This window comes from Pelodiscus sinensis, chromosome 4 (assembly GCF_052426305.1).
Source record: "Pelodiscus sinensis isolate ZL-2025 chromosome 4, ASM5242630v1, whole genome shotgun sequence".
In the NCBI taxonomy this organism is placed as follows: Eukaryota; Metazoa; Chordata; order Testudines; family Trionychidae; genus Pelodiscus; species Pelodiscus sinensis.
Window position 1 is genome coordinate 118731065 of NC_143055.1, and position 19351 is coordinate 118750415.

The window sequence follows — 19351 nt, forward strand, 5'->3', positions numbered from 1 at the left end:
CATAACAAAACAACTAGCAATAGAGCTCTCACAAAACATCACCCACACCCACACGCCTCAGCCCCTTCCCCAAAGTGTAAGCAACTAGATATGTGTCAGAGCATGTCCTGTACCCAGACTGTTACAGATCAAGGGAAAGAACAATTATCAGAGATTAAGGAACTGTCTCTGAGAGAGAGCATTCTCACTCCGTCTTTGGCTTCATTGCTGACCCAGTCGGCAAGAGTTCCAGCTACAGCTCTACATGAACTCTCTTGGCATGAATAGCCCGTAAGTTGGAATTCTCAAAGAGCAAAATCAGATACACCTCACCAGGGGAGCCAACAGTCTCCACGGGTGCTATGGCAAGGTGTGTGTGTGGGGGGGGGGAGGTGGGGAAGGATTAGCTCCATGCTACCGAAAGGGGTGGGACCTCTTGTAGAAGGAGTGGGGCTACAGCAGCCAGCCCTCAGCACTGCCCTCTCCCAGCCCTCTGCACTGCATGGAGAATCCCACAGCGGTGCTCCAGCAGAGATTTAAAAGTTCCAGGACTCTGGTGGCTACCTCTGGAGCCCGGTTCCTTTTCAATCACCGGGTCCTGGGCAATTGTCTCCCATGCCCCCTTTGTTCGTGGACCTGTGCCTCACTTGCCTTCTGCAGGACCTTAACAGCCATGCCCTAGAAGTGCAAATTAGTCTTGAACTCCTGAGTGATTCCACGCAGCAGGTCCTGGAAGGGAACCTTGCAGATCAGCAACTCAGTAGATATCTGGTTGGGACAGATTTCTTGCAGAGCCACGGTACCGGGATGATAACATAAATGGCATTAATTATTTATCAGAAACATGTCTTGAAGGATATTTATCCATAAGGGCTAACATATAAGGTATCTACAGAAAGTTTTTAACTTGTCAAAACCCAGTCACTCAGAGGTGTATGTACTGGTAATATTTAAGGAATAACAACTATATAGAAAGCATGCTTTAAATCAGGCCTGATTCATCTCACACCTTGCCTTGATCCTACCCATGAGGCTCAGGGTTCCCTCCACCTTCTCAGCGGGACAAACTGGCACTGGAGCCCCAGCGATGTGGGTAGCACCAAGGTTAAGCGCTCATCCCCGTGGCTGGAGTTTCAGTGCTGGCTCCTCGTTGCTGGTGGGGAGAGCCCCGAGCCTGGTGGGCTGGATCAATGCAAACTGCCAGCTGGATCCAGCCCATGGGATCTGCCTAGCATGGGGAGGAGGCAGCTCTACACTGGGAAAGCAGTGCAGGGAAGCTCAATCTCCTGCACTAGCTTGCAGGCTCTACCTGCATTGCTCCCATTGGCCAGAAATTCTAACCAATGGGAGTGATGGAGATCAGTGCTGCCAATGCAGGTGACCTGCTTGTCAGCCTTCTCCTGTACCCCCTTGCCCACACCTCCCACTCCCAGCCCACTTATGCATCCCCCTCCCGCCCAGACCCAACAGCATCACTCCCGCCCAGACCCCAATGGAGTGGGCCTGTGATGAGTCTGAAGTTTGTGATGAAACCAAGAGTGATTTGACCCTTCACATAGCTTCAAATAGCATGGCACATTTTAAGATCACCAGATGGCTAAATAAGTGCTGTAATTTTCTGCAAACAAGTTCATGGCTAAACTTTGGACACTTCCAATTCTAGCACTTTCCATTTCTATAACTGTTGTTCCAGTATATTGTGATACTTGCCAAAGGGACTTAAAATGGCTTTGGGGCAGAGGGGGTGTCCAACTCTATTTGTAATAGCCACTCGAGTTGACTGATTGTACAAATGAGCTCACCTACAGAATCCCCTTATCTGTGTTATCTCGAGCCATTCTGGTGCAGTCTAATGCATCATGACTTAGAATATTTTGACGGCATTCTGACTCATGCTGAAGGTCCACTAGCTTATTTAAAGCATGTCTTATTGCCCCCAAAGGCTCATCTGGTAGGAGTTATTAGTGCTATTTTGTTTGAAATATAACTGCTTATTTTTTTCTTTGACACACAAGGTTTAATAAATCCTTTCCAATGTATTTGTAGACTTGCATTGCTGATCATCAAAGAACTGGATTATATACAGATACACAAGAAGATATTTCTGAAGGTCTCTAAAATATAGAAACAGCAGAAAAATATTTTTTCAAGTGTTGGTCATCTCTAAGATTTTCCATGAAACAAAGATGTTAGAAACAAACAACTTTTAATAACAAACTTCACTAAAGTCAACAAATATTGACCAAATAATAGATTTTTGCAAAATACTTGGGACTTGAATGTTTCTGACTACCATTTAGGTATCTGCCAACAGAAATTGATGACAAGCTTATGAAATTAGCTCTACTTCCTTATATTCCTGGAAAACTTTTACAATTAAAACATTGCTTGAGTTATATTTTGAAACTTCTTACCAGCATAAATATAGTTCTAGTCACGTCCTAAAACTGCCTACCATAATTCATGGCTGAAATTTTACATTGAAAATCCAATGTAAAAACAATTCTGTAAAATAATTATGCTGACAATAAGTGATACAATAGGAGACAAGAAAATTATTCAGGTGTGTATTAATGTTTCGTTAGTTTCTTTTAAGCAATGGATGGCATATCAGCACTAGCAAAAAGTGTTTTAGAAGCAATATATTTTTAGATAGCTTCTCTAGATGTCTAGGAACTTTTAAAATGCTAGTTGTTCAAATGATGAAAGTTATGAAAATATTGGGTGTTAGCATATTACAGGATTGCTTTACATCAATACAATGCTGTATACAATCTTTCAAATTCCTACATGTACAATTTGTCTCTGAGAAAGGAAGTATTTAATGGACCACAATAAAAAATACAAACAGAAAGATAAGATAGCAGCATTCAAACATCTACTGCCCTGTCAGTGAACTAATATGTTGAAGGCCCTAATTCAGGAAAGCCCTTACACATGCTCTCTACTTAAATGAATTCATGATGCTTACCAAGTACTGGTTAACCAGTACCCATGAGCTGCCCGCCACAGGTGGAGGGCCTCTCTCCACAAGACAGTTGGGCCAGGAGCAGAAGCTGGCCACCCTGCATTTGGGGCTGTTGTCTACTGCTGCCGGTCCCCCTGCGTAGAATATCACTTAATTGGTTAACCGGTTAAGTGTAAGGTTTAACCGGTTAACTGATTAACCAGAATTTCACATCCCTACTTTAAATAAGTGTTTACTTTGATTTACAAAAGCACAATCAATGGGTCATAAGTATATTCTTGGGTGCTTTGGTGAATACAAATGGACTTAAGTGCATTGCTTTGTTGCACAGGTGCCTGAAATTCCACTCTCTACTAAAATTCAAGGCATCAGCGGTGACAGTCCACCACTCTAAAGTATAGAAGTTTATTAACTGTTCTTGCGCTGTATCAAGTCTATTTAGAACCATAGGAAGGGCTAAGTTCTGTCCTCTGATAGATAACTCCTAACAATGGATGTTGTGCACATAAGTTGAGAATTTGGCAGTGCACCAAGTAGTACCTAATGTCCTAGATACAGTTACAAAAGAAAATAGGATGAAGATAATGATAAAGGAGAGGAAAAAACATTGGAAAAAATAACCAAGTCAAGTGTTAGTTCTTCTTTTTCCTTGCTTTCAGCCATTTTCTTCCTTTTTTTCCTCCCGCATTGCATTGTATTTAATTAAAACTACTTAACTTAAAATTTTGAAAACCACTACACTGACTATTGTGTATTAATCTATATTGTTCATTACAACATTTAAACACTGTGAAACAGAATTGCACATAAATGAAAAGCACACACAACTATGTAGGTGTTTAAAGTATTTAACTGCTCAGAATAGATACCCTTCCCTGGTTACTAGTAAAGAATTAAATCTCGATGTGACAGGAAACAGTAAGGTAAAAATTACTTTCTATAATACCTCAGCCATCCAGTACATTGTACCTGACTGTTTGTATGTATGTATAAGTGTGGTTTATATTTGCAATGCAATATTATCTCAAACAGAGATTAGCATACCTCACACATTTCCTGCTCCAAAGAACAACAGAGAACAGGTGTACAAAAGCAAGCAAATACCTGGGCTACAACGAGTGAGAGAGGAAGCAATAAAAACAAGCATATCTGAACTTGATCGTAAACATGTACATGTACACATATATTAGTAGCTTCAGGGGGTAGCTGAGTTAGTCTGTACAGGATAAACTTAAAAAAACCAAGTAGTCTGGTAGCACTTTAAAGACTAACAAAACATGTAGATGGTATCATGAGCTTTCGAGGGCACAGCCCACTTCTTCAATTGTGCCCACATATATTAGTGTTTGTGCAGGCTCATGTGATAAACTTTAACATATATACCCTATATATAGTGCCATATGTACATTTGTATCTAGATTGTCAGGTATATTTGCAAATGCCAATTACTTTCCCCTAAATCAGTGTTTCTCCAAATGGTCTGCGAAATCACTTTGAGAAAGCTGCTAACTGGCTACTCTGGTGTGTTTATTTACTGGCTCCATGGCCATGGAGTCTCACAGATCCCATTGGCTCTGATTCACCATTTACAGCCAAGAGGAACCACAGGAAGTGGCATCCCGGCTCATACAGCTTCCCACAGCTCACCTTGGCTGCAAATGGTGAACCAGAGCCAATGGGAGCTACAAGACCCAATGGCTGAAGAGCCAGTAAGTAAACACACCACAGCAGCCAGCTAGCAGCTTTCTCAAAGTGGTTTCGTGGAGCACTTGAGAAATATTGCCCTAACCTGTTGGTAGCTGTCACAAAAGTGGTGCCAACTAGCATGTTCTTTGGCCTGTCTATGAATATACATTACTGGTTGGATGTTGATTGACCGTTATGATATACCTTTGACTTCTGTGCAGAGTGCTTCAAGAAATACATACACCCTTCATCTGGGAGAGGTCCTCATTTATCTAAGGAGAATACGTTGGGGAAACCCATGGAGTGTTGGCTAAAACTCTCTCCTTCTAAATTTATGTTGCTAAGGTACACAAACATTTTCCAGCATCTATGCCTTAAATATACAGGTTGAACCTCTCTAAGCCGGCACTCTCTGGTCTGGCAACATCCGTGGTCCAGCATGATTCTAGTTAGCTGGATGTCAACTTATCATGGACATGGGCAAGTTTCCCCCAGTCCCATAAAGTTTGTTTATAGCCACCAGGCCTGTGTTCTGTTGTATTATTTAGCTCTAATTTACCCCTACACATCTTCTAAGAGCATAGTAAGCAGTGGAAGTTACTGCTAGACCATACTGACCGTTGCAAATTCTCCGGTTTGGTACCAGTAAGGTCCCAAGGGTTTCGGATTAGTGAGGTTCAACCCGTAGTAACTTTATTTGAGCGTGTCTCAGTTTGCACAGCATTCTTTAAACAATTAGCCATATGTAACAATAAATTCATCAGCTTTATGTAATATGTGAAAATGTATCTTGAGCACCTGTGAAGTGTAATGGAGTGGTGAATATCTCAAAGTCACAGCTGATCTGGGTTCAGAAAAGTTTGGTCACTGCAGTACATAAAAGCAAAAGAAGTTGTTTGCATGAGAATCTGTATTTCAAAAGGCACTGAAAGATGCTCCCTGCACTTCAGCTTAGGAGACCATCACAGTTTAAAAAAAATCCTGTTTCCATAACAACATTTGTTTAAGACCATCTTCTAAAACCACTTCTACCATAGAGGCTAATAGCCTGTTTCATACTGAGGCAGCCATCTCAGTAAGGAGATATTATCAAGCCAATAAAAATTGCTGCCCTGTATGTGGAGGTGAGATGTGAAGGGGCTGAGGGGCTAGATTCAAACACTGCCATCAACATTAATGCTCAGCTAAATTTTAGAAATTCAGCACACCGATTTTAAACAAAATCTCTTTGACTATTTCCCAGTTATGAACAATTAAGGAGAAGACTGAACTGCAAAAAAAAGTAACTGCGTAAAGGAAGCTCACAGTTATTGACATTTGCCTCCCCATAGCTTTAACTCATTTCCTGGCCTTCTGAGAGACAGAGAGAGCTCCTAAGATGAAAGAGTCTCTGGTGTAACTATAGTATTGGTTCACAAGTTATTGCATGCTCTATATACCAGAGCAAAGAGATGAAATAGTGAATTACGTAAACTATTTATTTTGATTGTGGCCATGTGAATATCTACACAATGATAACTAAAACCCCATGTGAATATCTACACAATGATAATTAAAACCCCCACAGTAATGTTCAGTTATGCACTGAGGACTCTCTTTGATTGGTGAACTGTTTAGAAAAAAGGTTTCAGGGATATGACCTCCAGTAGCATCAACATCCTTCTGACAAGATTTTCAGGACAAGTATGGTATTTACTGAGGGGAGCATCCAGGATTAGTTCCTTTTCCTGGTGCTGAATGAGCATCACCTCAGGAAAAGCACCTTTGATGGAATAGAAGACCCATAAAAATTTTACTTTATGCATCTTTAAAAGGTTATAATAAAATAGCAGCACTGAGATCAGTACAAATAACAATCTACCACAGAAACTTCCCAAGAGACAGGTTGCAAAATGTAAACCAAGATCATGAAACTGAAATGGGAAGTGAAAAATTTAAAAGCAATCTCTGGTGCTGTAATTAAAGAAAATATAACTACTGAGAAAAATGGAAACCAGAAGCAAACACGCACTCTAAAAATCAACAGGTTCAAGGAAATCAGGAGAGAGCTGAAATCTTTACTGGTTTGCAGTGTGCTTCGGGATCCCTAAAACCTGTTCAGGGGAAAGTGATGGTCACCCTACCCAGTGAGCCACAGCTTTTCCAACTGTCATGATTTTATTTTAAGCCTCACAATATTTAAGTTTCCTTAAAGCCAGAGCTCTTGAACTCCTCTGATTATGTGAGAATCTCAATTTTAATTTGAGAAGAATATATTTCCAGCTTTCATGGTTGGAGAAAAACACCAAACTCACAGGCTCAAAAGACATATAAAAAAGCAATCAGAATATAACAATCTTTGAGGATCTCATGATTTTGGAGGACGTAACTCATGGTTTGTGAATAACTGGAGTTGGCAACACTGTGGCAACAACTGAAAGACTGGGGGTAGCACCATGGTCACATCTGCTGAAATTTGGGCAGGGGATGCCGAATTTCTCTTATTTCTCTATGCATATGACATAAGTAATCTAATCTTATAGTTTCTGAAGTACCATTGCAGGCACAGACTTACCAGCAGTTGCAAATATTTCCATTTGCATTTGCCTTTGGAATAAGGTGATTTGTTTTATCAATTCAATTACCTTTTTTCTTCCTAAGATCTTTTTTTTTAATAGTGTACAGAAAGTGGATTTTTTTTCTTCCCTATTAACACAACATTGTGGATTCAAATACTTATTTTTCTGTAGTCAAGTATAACCACCAGGTGAACCTGCACCCATTGGCACTTAGTATCTTGTTGATAATGTCTTCATATTAAAATATAACTTGAATTTAAACCCATCCAAGGCTACCAGATACATTCAAGTATACTACTTTGTCATTAACTGTTGGCCTGATTCTGCTACCCTCATTCAATAGGTCTAATTATGGAGCAATGAGTTACCTTAATCTGTCTAATGTGTTTAAGAGTGAAGCACTGAGGCCTATGAACGTAGTTGAAATTCAAGGAAGCCTAGTAGAGCTACCTCCACAAATGTCAGCAGGCTCTCTCAGGCTTAAATGGTATTAAACTCTGACAGTATGAGAGAGTGTAAAAAATAAGAGTAAGAGAACATAAGAAAAAGTGAATTTTATCTGGCTGGTTCCTCACACCGTTTACAGTCTGTCCATGATATTTAGTTAAAAGTGAGGATCTGGAGGAAATGTTCAGTTTAATAAAAACTGAGAAAACGCTGAACACTCTAACTTCCTTTCGAGCTGAAGCCTCTGAAAGGTTCTCTGAAGTCAGGCATTTTAGGGTTTTTGGTTTGGGTTTTTTTTAATGGCATTAGAGATTCAAAATGACAGAGCTGGAGCTCTGAGTGGTTTGAAATTCCCATGTTTTTGAAGAGGGGCCTGATGAACCTGGCTGATCAAAGAGCAAATCAGATGTTAATGGCAGTTCAGTGAACACGAATGCCTTCAGAACCATGACTGCAGGTATGTATGTGGAAATGGCAGTATGGACACTGAAGAAACTGTGTTGCTAGGGCAGTGTTTCTCCAAACCACTTTGAGAAAGCTGCTAACTGGCTACTCTGGTGTGCTTATTTACTGGCTCTGCGGCCACATGGCCTCAAATGGCTCCAATTTGCCACTGGAAGGTAAGAGGAGCTACGGAAAGCAGCATCAGCTAGGCCACCGCTTCCCTTGGCTCCTCTTAACTGCAAACGGTGAATTGGAGCCAATGGGAGCCGCAAGGTTCCATGGCCATGGAGCTGGAAAATAAACACACCAGAGTGGCCAGTTAGCAGTTCTCTCAAAGTGGTTTTGCGGATTATGGTCTAGACTATGGAGTTTTTCTGGGATACCAGAAGTATCCTGGAAAAACTTCACCACATCCAGGGAACGTGTCTGCTCTTCCAACAGCTGCTGCAGAAGAGCAGACATGCTCTTTGAGAAGCTTTGTCTTCCTCATTTCACAAGGAAGAAGGGCTCTTCCGAAAGAAGGGGGGGGGGGGAGTTTCCGAAATTTGGCCCAGTGTTAACTGGCCAAATTTTGGAAAAGCCTCTTCCGAAAATACAATAGGAAAAAGGTGCGCAAATTGTGGAGCGCGATTAGCATACCTTTTTCTGACAAAAAGCTGCAGTCTAGACATAGCCTGAGAAATAGTGTGCTAGGGAAAATGAGACACACGACTACTCAGCAAATAGAGGAATTCCCTTTCTGTGCAAAAATGTGCAATTTGGGGCACATTTTCAACCTAAACTGGGACAACACAGTAAACATACTAACATTTTCACAGGAACAACTTTCAAATAATTCTCTTTTAGGAGAATCAAAACAGCATTTCCTAGGGGCCTACTTGGAAAGCTCTTGTCATTTTTACTTGTGAAATTGCCAAAAGCCTTCCAGCTTAGCTGCCAGAAAGAGCCTGGCAGCCCAGCCTCCCCCGGCAGCTCTGAGATCTGGAGAAGCAGAACACCCTGGGCTCTGTTTCTTGAGCATTTAGAACTGAAGAGGAGAAAGGACGCAGAGTGCCTGGTCCTTCCGCCTGGAAAAAAGTGAAATTGGCAATGCTTCCAGGCAGGCAACCATCATTTCAATTTTTCTAATGGAAAAATTAGGCCGGGGGGGAGATCACACTGTCACGGAGTATTTTGTTTGTTCAAAAAAGGAATGTCAGAAAAAAATTACTCTTGTGATTAAAATTTTAACCAGCTATGCTCTCCAGGCATCCTGAGAGATCTCCACATTTCCTGCAGGTGGGGAAGCTTTGGGGGTAATAATTCCTGAATCTCCTCTGGAATAACAAGGAGGTGACTTCAGCAGTAGATATGATGCAATTTCCCCTAAGTGGGAATAAGTTCCCCAAATTATGATTCATGGAAAGTATATAAGAGATAAAGGAGAAAGAGAAACTGCTATTGATAACACCAGTCCCGCTGAAGGGGGTGGGAAAAAGAAGCTGTTGCCCTAGGGTGATTCAAAAGGGCCCAGAGGTCCCAGCCATTGCTGCTTCTACTGTCATAGCAGCTGGCATCTTGGACCCCATTAAATTTCTGCCAGAGTGCCATACACTCGGGGGGAGAGGGGCAGTGCTGTAATCCAGGTAGTGCAGAGGACTGGCTGCTCTGGCCCCACCTTATCTACTTGAAACCTGACCCTTCACAGAGCATGGAGCCAGGTCCCCCACACCTTGCCCTTAGGGTTTCCAGAAGGCTTTGACAAAAATACCAGACACACTTGATCTCAGATGGGGGGAGGGAACCGGCCTCAGGGGAAGCAAGGCTGGTGCGGGAGGTCAGGGGAGAACCGGCCAGTGGGGAGCAGGGCTTTCTGGGAGGAGGTCGCAGGGAGCGGGGCTGGCAGAAGAGATTGGGGGGTGGGGGGGGGGGGGAGCAGGGCTGGTCGGGAGGGTATTGGGGGGAGCGGGGCTGGCCAGGAGAGAGCAGGGATGGTTGGGAGGGGGTGGTGGGGAGCAGAGCTGGCTGGGAAAGATCGGGCGGAGGGACTGCCTGGTGGGGAGCAGGGCTGGCCGGGAGGGGGCCATGGGGAGTGGAGCTGGCTGGGGAGGAAGAGCAGGTTGGAACCAGCTGTCAGGAAGCAGGGCTAGCCCGGGTACACGCAGATCCTGGGGCGTTGCCTGTCCCGTGCAGAGTCCCGGTAGAGCACACGAGCGAGTCCAGCCCCAGGGATTCCATCTCTCCACGGCCCCGCCTCCCTCCTCTACTGCGTAGTTGCATACTGCCTGGCTGGTAGACATGCTCACGTAGCCAGGCAGTATGCAACTACATACTGATACTTACTTAATTAGAAAATACCGGACATTTATATATCTGGTATTTTCTCAATTTATTTACTGGACGGAAAGCTCAAATACCAGACTGTCCGGTTCAAAACCAGACACCTGGCAACCCTACTTGCCCAGCGACCTGTGAAAGCTGTTAGCACTCTAGATTAGCCTAATCAATAAAGGCATGTCTACACTAGGAAATTATTTTGAAGTAACTTATTTCAAAATAATTATTCCCAAATTAACTATTTCAAAATAGCATGTACACAATACACAGAAGCCTCAAAATTAATTTGAGGCAGACTCCCTTAATGTGGACACGCTACCTTGACTTTAGAGCTCTGGGAAGCAATGGGGAGTAATTACTTTGAACTATTCTGGGGAGTAGCTATTTCAAAATAGCAGCAGTGGATCATCGACACTATTGCTATTTCGAAATAACTATTTTAAATAAGCATTATTCCTTGTGGAAAGCAGGAGTTATTATTGCAAAATAACCAGCCCATTATTTTGAAATAATGGGCTTGGTAGTATGGATGTTCTGCTTGTTAGTCTGAAATAAGAGGAGTTATTTTGAAATAACTCTCTAGTGTATACCAGGGCTAAGATTGGAAGTATGGAGGAAGATACTCAATACCAACAGTGGCATTAACAGAACAGTATGATTTTGCACTTATCTCTCTACTGAAAAAACGTAATAAACAACGAATGGTCCTGCAGCACCTTAGATACTAATAAAAAATGTAGATAGTATCCTAGTATCTCTATTAAAGATACCCCAGGTAAGAACCTACACAAATGTGATGGTCTTGTACATTTCACACTTGACTACTTGTTCACTTATGTAGAAAGCAGGGAAGATGGTAGCTGTGGTGCAGCAGCGGCCAACAGGTGCTCTAGATGGTAGCTCTAGAGTAGTGGTACCGGCCCGCTGCGGCTGCCAGAGCTTGAACGTGCAGTTCACGGTGGCAGCTCAGCTCAGGTAGCCATGGTGGCTGAATTTTGCACTGGGACTGAGGATGCAGCAGGAGTAGGCATAGCAGAAAACACCTCCCTCCCTTCCTCCTCCCACCTAGATAGGATGGCTGTTCGGCCAGGACGCAGCACTCCCTGCCCCCTGCCTACACAGCCAATTTTGCCTGTGGCAGTGCTGACACTAAGGCAGTGGCAAGAGGCAGGGGAGCAAGAGAGGCCTCCCCCACTCCTTCCTCCTCTGTAATGGCAGGCCGCCCTGTCCCCTCTATCCCTGGGGGCACAAGAAGCACTCAGGGAGGGATGGGGCATGAAGGAGGAGGGAGCGTGTGCATCACCAAGGGCCACTTTCTCTGCTTGTGTAGCAGTAACAGCCATGCTCCCTAGGAGGCCACCCTTGCTCTGGGGCGTGCGGGAGGGGAGGGCAAAGGGGTGTTGAGGGTGTGGTGGGGTCATGGGGCAAGAGGATGTTGGCATGGGCTGTAGGGATCAGAGGTTAAATGATCAAAGGGCACGGGGCATAGTGGTGGAGGTCAAAGGGTATTAGGCACTGGGGAGCAAGGGGCTGGGTGGTGGAGAGGTGGACAGGAAACATTTTATTTGCATATTTGCGTATTAATTATTTACATAATAATATGCAAATAAAATGTTCTCTGTCCATCAAAAGTTTGTGAATGAGTTTGCCTGTTCATGGTATAAAAAAAGGTTGGGACCCACTGCTCTAGAGGAAAAAATCTGGGAATTTTTGAGGGATTTGAGCCCTAAAACAGGGGGAAATCAGGGAAAGGGTATTGTGAGCAAGCAAAAGAAAGTTAAAAGCACAGCAGAGATGGATTCCTAAGAGGCAAGAAATGACTGTTTACTTGTACTTTGATCAAGTGACTAATTCAATGAAAAAATCCAATTTTACAAGTTTTAGAACCTCATCTGTTTCAGAAAAAAAATCGCTCCCAAGTGTACTTTAGAGCTCAAATACTTTAAAAGTCCTATTGCAAATACAATGAAGGAATATCATGAACTGAAGTTTCTCAGGAAGGGAATCTATTTGACTAACAGCAACCTGGTATCTTAATTCATTGAATCTGACAATGCTTAAAATGTGAGGTTTCCACACAAGAGGACTAGAGATCCATTCTCTCCTGCTTTGTTGTTATAGAGATAATAATAGGTGTGGTACTTTCCTTTATAGCACCACAGCATAAAAGGTCAGATCCATTATTCTTTCAGGCCTCCTCTCATGAACACATTCAACATACTTAAGTAACCATAACCAAGAGAAAAGTATTATCTCATAGTTTAGTACTGTCTATAAAATAGAGATTTTGCACCACTTTTATAAAATAGACAGAAGATAAGACTATACCAATGTCGAGTTTATTAGAACCGAATATCCAGAACATACATTATTATGACACACTTACAGATGTTTAATCAGGCTGCAGTTTGAATAAACATTCTTGTGTTTATAATTCTACATATAGAATCTGAGTCTCACTATGGGAGTATCCACAGAGAGATGATAGTGTATCTGATGGATCTCTCTGCTGGAATTTCCGTCTACACGGAATCATTCCATTCAAATGGATGGAGTCACAAGGCACCACAATATGTCAAAGCATGTTGAAAGAATGACCATTTGGTACAGTACAAATGTAGAGTGTGAAATAACCAAACTTTGTCTATAATGTGGAAGAAAACAAGTTCTCACTCTGAGTTTCTAAGCAACAAATCAGAGGCAGTTTGTTCGAGTAATTGCAAGGGAAGACTGCGGTCAGATAGGGGGTCCCTCTTCCTTAAGCAGATCTTCAAAGTACAAGCAGTAAAAGACAAATATATATACTTTCCCGTTATATGAAGCAATGGCTAACAGTTATTTCTTTGCTTCTAGATGCTACCTTATCTCAAGGTTCCTGCTTAAGTCAGCATTCCATCCTTATCTTCTAAAGCAACGCAGAGACAGCTAGGTTAGGGTTAGCCTGTCTTTTTGCTCCACTTTTAACAGGCCTAAGACTGTTGAATGCAAATCTCCTTTTTCCTGCTTCCACAATAAGAACGGCCATACTGGGTCAGGCCAAAGGTCCATCTAGCCCAGTATCCTGTCTGCCGACAGTGGCCAATGCCAGATACCCCAGAGGGAATGAACAGAACAGGTAATCATCAAGTGATCCTTCTCCTGTCATACATTTCCAGCCTCTGACAAACAGAGACTAGGAAAACCATTCCTACCCATCCCGGCCAATGGCCATTGATGGACCTAACCTCCATGAATTTATCTAGTTCTTTTTGAACCCTGTAAAAGTCCTGGTCTTCACAACATCCTCTGGCAAGGAGTTCTATAGGCCGTGTGTGTGTGCGTGTGCAAACACTTCATTTTGTTTGTTTTAAACCTGCTACCTATTAATTTCATTTGGTGACCCCTAGTTCCTAAAGCTAGACACAAAACATCTTAGGGCTGATGTGCATTAATTAGAAATATTATATGCTGTTCATCAATGGTTTACGGACATTTAAGAGATATTCGTCAATTTTTTAGTGTCAAGTTACCTTGTTTGTCAGAGCTTTAATCTGATAGTGTTTTATTCCAAACCCAAAATCTACAATGAGTTTGCCAACAAGATTCACTATTTAGTGAACTAGTGCTGTGTTTTGAGCAAAAGGGGCCAATTGAAGATTATTGTTATGAAAAGCGCTGTAAACATACAGGACAATTTGCAGACTATGAAGAGAAAGCTATCAGCCTTGTAATTTTACAGTGTATCTCCAAGAACTCAAAAGTATGTGAAAAGTTCTCATTAACCAAAAGAAGACAAACTGCAGGGAATTCAGAATAACATTGCTTTGAATTTTAGAGTTCATTTAAAACCAAGAAAGGTAGGGAGCCTAGATCCCCACGCTGCTAGCTAACATTGATGCTAATCTAGTGTAACAGCTAGAATGGAGTCACATTGGTTTAAAACTGGTGGGAAAGATGGAAAAACAAAGGCCATTAACTCCAAACACCACATGCACCAAAGCCAGAGTTTTGCACAGATATGTTATTACAAGCTGGATACAGCAGTGGTGTAAACACATCCTCGAGTTAAAAAAAGAAAAAAAAAGCCACGGAACTTGGAAAAAGTCCATGGAGCTATGTATAACCATCAACCAAAACCCACCTATTTTTTCCCTCCCCAGATACCATGACCCAAAGCAACAAAATTCAGGGCAGTTTAAGTCCAACAATTACAGATAATTTAGGTTCTGTTAGAAAAATGAACTTTTCTATTTGTCTGTCTCCAGTCACAAATTCACAGAAAAAAGGTTTCTAATTAGCAAATCTTTTCTTGTGTGTGATTTCAATGTGATAGACATAATCCAACCCCGTGATTAAGATTATTTCAGTTCACAGATCATTTCTGTCAAATCCACTCTATACAGATTTCAAATCTATTGCAGAGACATTTTCCAAGAGTGAAAAACAGTACTGCTATCCAAAAGTGAGCAATTCAGCATCAAACCATAAGTAATTAATTGTTTATTTTGACACACACAACTTTTAGGCATTCATGCTTCATATACAGAGAGAAAGTTTAAGCTCATCAACAGTCACAGAGCTTAAAAAAATATTTCCATGAAATTTCTGTCATCTTGATGTTATGGTTGATGATCTTTATTGTCAGATAGAAATGCAACTAGTTGTATCAAGCCTGAACCTATTACAGCACCGTTTACATGTGACAATGCAACTGTGACCTGGAAAAAAGCTGCATTCCTTATACATTCTACTGAATTTTGAATGTATCTGCTATTTTCAGTTTTAATTTCTGTGGGATTTCTTAATCCACACTATTTTCAAAATTGAATAGCTTAGCTTGTCCAATGCATTATATCCTAATGCTGCTAATTACATGGCTTCTGACTATTCCCTGAAAAACACAGTAAAATGCTGAATTGCTGAATTTTAGTGAAGTTGTTGGTGAAAAATTTCACAAATACCAGTAATCATTTATTGACATAATCTTGATTTTCCACAATGAGATTATTCTCAACACAATTTATGATTTTGGTAGGTGACAGTATCAATAAGCAGTAGTAAGAAGTAGTGAAAGAAGGCCCTTCTGCTTGTATGAACACTGAAAGCATCTAGCACAATTCAAGAGGAGCTATGTTAAGACAGACTGTGACAGACTCCTCTTTACCTTTGCTACAAGAAACCTTGCTAAGAAACATTACTCAAAGCAAGATTTACAGTTTTTCAGATTCCATATTCATATTTAGCCATACTTCAGAACAAACTGCATCAGTGTTGTTCATATTCAAAGTGAATTTCCATTCAGTGCTATTGTACAACATCATTCCTTTCAAACAATAAAATCACTCAACATAGAAATACAGGCAGTCCCCGGGTTACATGGATCCGACTTACATCGGATCCCTACTTACAAACAGGGTGAGGCAGCCCCGCACTAGCTGCTTTCCCCCAGCAGACCACGGAGACGCGAAGCGGCTTTTCTCAGCAGACACCTCAGCTTGAGAATAAAGGACTGAGGGAAGTGAGGTGTGGGAGAATAAAACTGAGCTCTGGAGAAATGTTTGGCTAGAGTTTCCCTTGCAATATGTACCAGTTCCGACTTACATACAAATTCAACTTAAGAACAGACCTATAGTCCCTATCTTGTACGTAACCCGGGGACTGCCTGTATCAGCAACCCACAAGTTCTGCATAAAGGCCGGTAGCGAACACTTGTACAATTTACTATTAAGGTACTTTTTATACAGACTTTTATGTCCACATAGAAACAAAACCAGAAACTAATCTTAAATTTAGAAATCCTACCTTCTTGAACTGCCTGAAATGGGTTATTGCCATCCACAAATGTCACAGAACATGTGATTTTCTCTGTTTGTAAAATTTCATCATTCTGGTTGAGGTCAGCAACTGCCATACGAAACACCTCTTCATCCTTTTTGGCAGATTCATCAAAAATTGCCCCTGGAAAAAAGAAACAAGCATTCCTCTTTCATGCTGACTTGACAAGCTTTACATTTTAAAGGCATCCCTTCACCAACACAATAGTTATAAAGAGTTGCAGGGTTCTAACTTAAGTATTTAACAGTACATATCATCAGAACAAAGTAATTTAAGATAGAAAATAAAGACAGGAACAATGTGATCCAAATATTATCAATTAATGGCGGTTTAAAAAATGAACAGATCTGAATTGCCCGTACAGTCTCTTGCCAAAAAAAATAAAAAAATATCAACCTGAAAATAATAGAATGGTAGGAAAATATCCATTTTTTTAAACCAAGTTGAAATTTTAAAGGGCAACCTAAAACAAGCCCTGGTCCTAGTCCTATTTAAATCAATAGCCCACTTCTTAACACTTGACTTGTACAATTCTATCTTGTTATAAATAAGTCTAGGACAAATGTTTTGTCCAAAATTAAACTCCCCAACCCGTATTTTATTATTTATCTATTTCAGGGGGAGCTGTAAGTGCTCAGCACATTGCAAATCAAATCATTAAGATAGCTAAATACAGATTTAGGGGTCTAATTTTATGTACACAGGTTTGAAATTTTCATCTCATTATGTCACATATGCATCCATACAGAAGGAACAGAAAGTACTTTGGCTAGTCATTTATTCTCACACTAGATTACACCTTGCCAGTATTCTCCCCTGGCCTCCCCTCTTTTTTAAACCAACTACCCGATGTTGTAATGCAGTGTTTCTCAAAGTTGGCCACCAACAGCTTATCCTAAATATGTCAATATAGGTTTTTCATAGAATCATAGAACACTAGAACTGAAAGGGACCTCAAGAGGTCATCGAGTCCAGTCCCCTGCCCACACGGCAGGACCCAGTACCATCTAACCATCCCTGATAGATGTCTATTGTAAGGGCTTGACAAATCATGTAATCTACTCACCCGGGGTGAGTAGATTACAAGCCAGCACAGCTGGCGCTGTGTGATCTGTGCATGCGCAGCTTGGCGAGCTTTATCTATTGTTACCTACCAGCCCTGTGCTCTTGGGGAGCCAGGGAGTGAAACTCATGGAAAACCATCCCCCTCTCGCAGGCCTCTGCTAGAATCAAAGACAAAGCAATGAAAAGGCCGGGGAAGACACACCTAAACTGCTTCAGACAAGGGTAATAGAATTAAGGAAACACCCCAGCCTCATCTGCATGGAAGATAGCACAGAGAGACATCTCCATTAGCATACAGAATGGAGACCAGCTCTTCCAAAGCAGGAACCGCACTGAACTATGGGATACCGAAAGCAGAGAAGCACTGCCTGATGGGATATCTCTGCTCCAGATGCTAATGAACCCAGGACTGCTTACACCCAAATTAGCCATTATCAGGCCAATTCTAGTAATGGATCCTATTGACATCCAAAATATTGAAACTGCCTAGTTCCGTGGTAACCAACAGGTCGATCGCGAGGCCTTGACCAGTTGATCGCGAGGCAGTCGCTCCCCCTCCATTTTCCCCCCACCACTGAGAAGCCCCACTACCTACCTCCAGTGACAATGGAGGTAGTGCTGGCTTCCCGCAGGGTGGACGGAAGTCCTGCAGCTTCGCGCCACTTCCGGGGGTCCTGGAAGTGCACTAGCTGCTCCACTCCCACAGGTCTGTGGCGTGCCGAGCGTGCTGCGGGAGGGGGCCTCGGCCCCAGAGGAGGAGCATGGCGGCTGTGCGGGGGTTTCCCTGCGCCGCGGGAGGGGGGAGTTGGGCCCGGAAGAGGCACACGTTGGCTTCCCTGGGGGAGAGGAATCTCGGGGGGGTGGGGAGAAATGCAGGAGACTCCTTGCCCCTACTGGCACCCCGCCCCTCTGGCCTGCCCGGCCTCCTGCCCTCCCTGTGCCCCATTCCCTGCCACCTGTTCCCACTCCCCAGCCATAGAACTCTATCCCCACTCCCATCCCGAGCCACAGAACACTGTCCCCAGCAGCACCCTGTCCCCAGCTGCAGAAACCTGTCCCCACTGGCACTCTGTTCCCTGCTGCAGTAACCTGTCCTCTCCACTCCCAGCACCCTGTTCCCTCTCCCCTGCCCCAGCCACAGAACTCTGTCCCCACGGGCACCCTGTCCCCTGCCGAAGCACCCACTAGCACCCTTCCCCAGTACTATGTCCCCTACTCTCACCAACACAGCTGGGGCCACATTAGTGAAGCTTGAGGGTGAGGGGGGTTGGAAGAGGGTTTTTTTGCATCTCACTTGTGTGGCCCCAACTGTCTTTTCTGTGGGTCAGTGATCCCCTGACTCAAAACAGGTTCCCTGCCCTTCTCAAAAATAAAGACAATTCAGAAACTTTTTGTGTTTGACATAGATTTTATTTAAAAATGAAGCCTAGCCAACAAACCCCCAATTGGGGCCAAGCCTCCATCTGGCCACAGCATCATAACACTCCTGCACTCCTCTTTCCCCCAGGCCCTACATCTGAGCCACTGGAACCCCCTGCCCTGAGCCTCTCACATACCCCAACCCAAATTCCTGTCTCACATCCAGAAATCTGTGGTGGCTTAGTACCCTAACCCTACATCTGAACCCAACACTGCCCGGCCTGGAGCCTCCTCCCCGAGCCAGCATCCCCTTATCCACCTCCTCCTGCATCCAGATTTCCTCCTAGAGCTTGCAGCTCTCACCCCTTCCCACCCCCAAATCCCTCATTCCCACCCCAGAGCCTACACATCCTGTCTCAACCCAGCAAGGGTATGGCTAGACTGCAGGAGTTTTTCAGGATTCCAGAGATATCCCAGAAAAACTCTTCAGCATCCAGGGATGCTTTTATTCTTCCACTTCTTTTAGTGGAAGAGCAAACATGATCTTTTGGTCACCCCCTATATTCCTCTTTCCACAAGGAATAAGGGGGCTTCCAAAAGAAGGGGTTTTTCTGACATTTGATCCAGTCTAGACAGGCCAAATGTTGGAAAACCTCTTCCTACAGAAGAATTGGGGAAAAAAGCAGCAGCATAAGGGCTGGGGACAGCAAGTGAT

At 42.9% G+C, this 19351-nt stretch overlaps 1 protein-coding gene across 1 annotated transcript in view; it reads right to left on the reverse strand.

Annotated features, from left to right (window-relative positions):
* The window catches only part of GRID2 (glutamate ionotropic receptor delta type subunit 2), a 1117109-nt gene that overhangs the window by 913872 nt on the left and 183886 nt on the right, over positions 1–19351 (reverse strand). The window contains exon 2 of the mRNA XM_006111957.4: positions 16180–16335. Coding sequence (XP_006112019.1) covers positions 16180–16335 — 156 coding nt within the window. The remainder of the gene's footprint in view (positions 1–16179; positions 16336–19351) is intronic.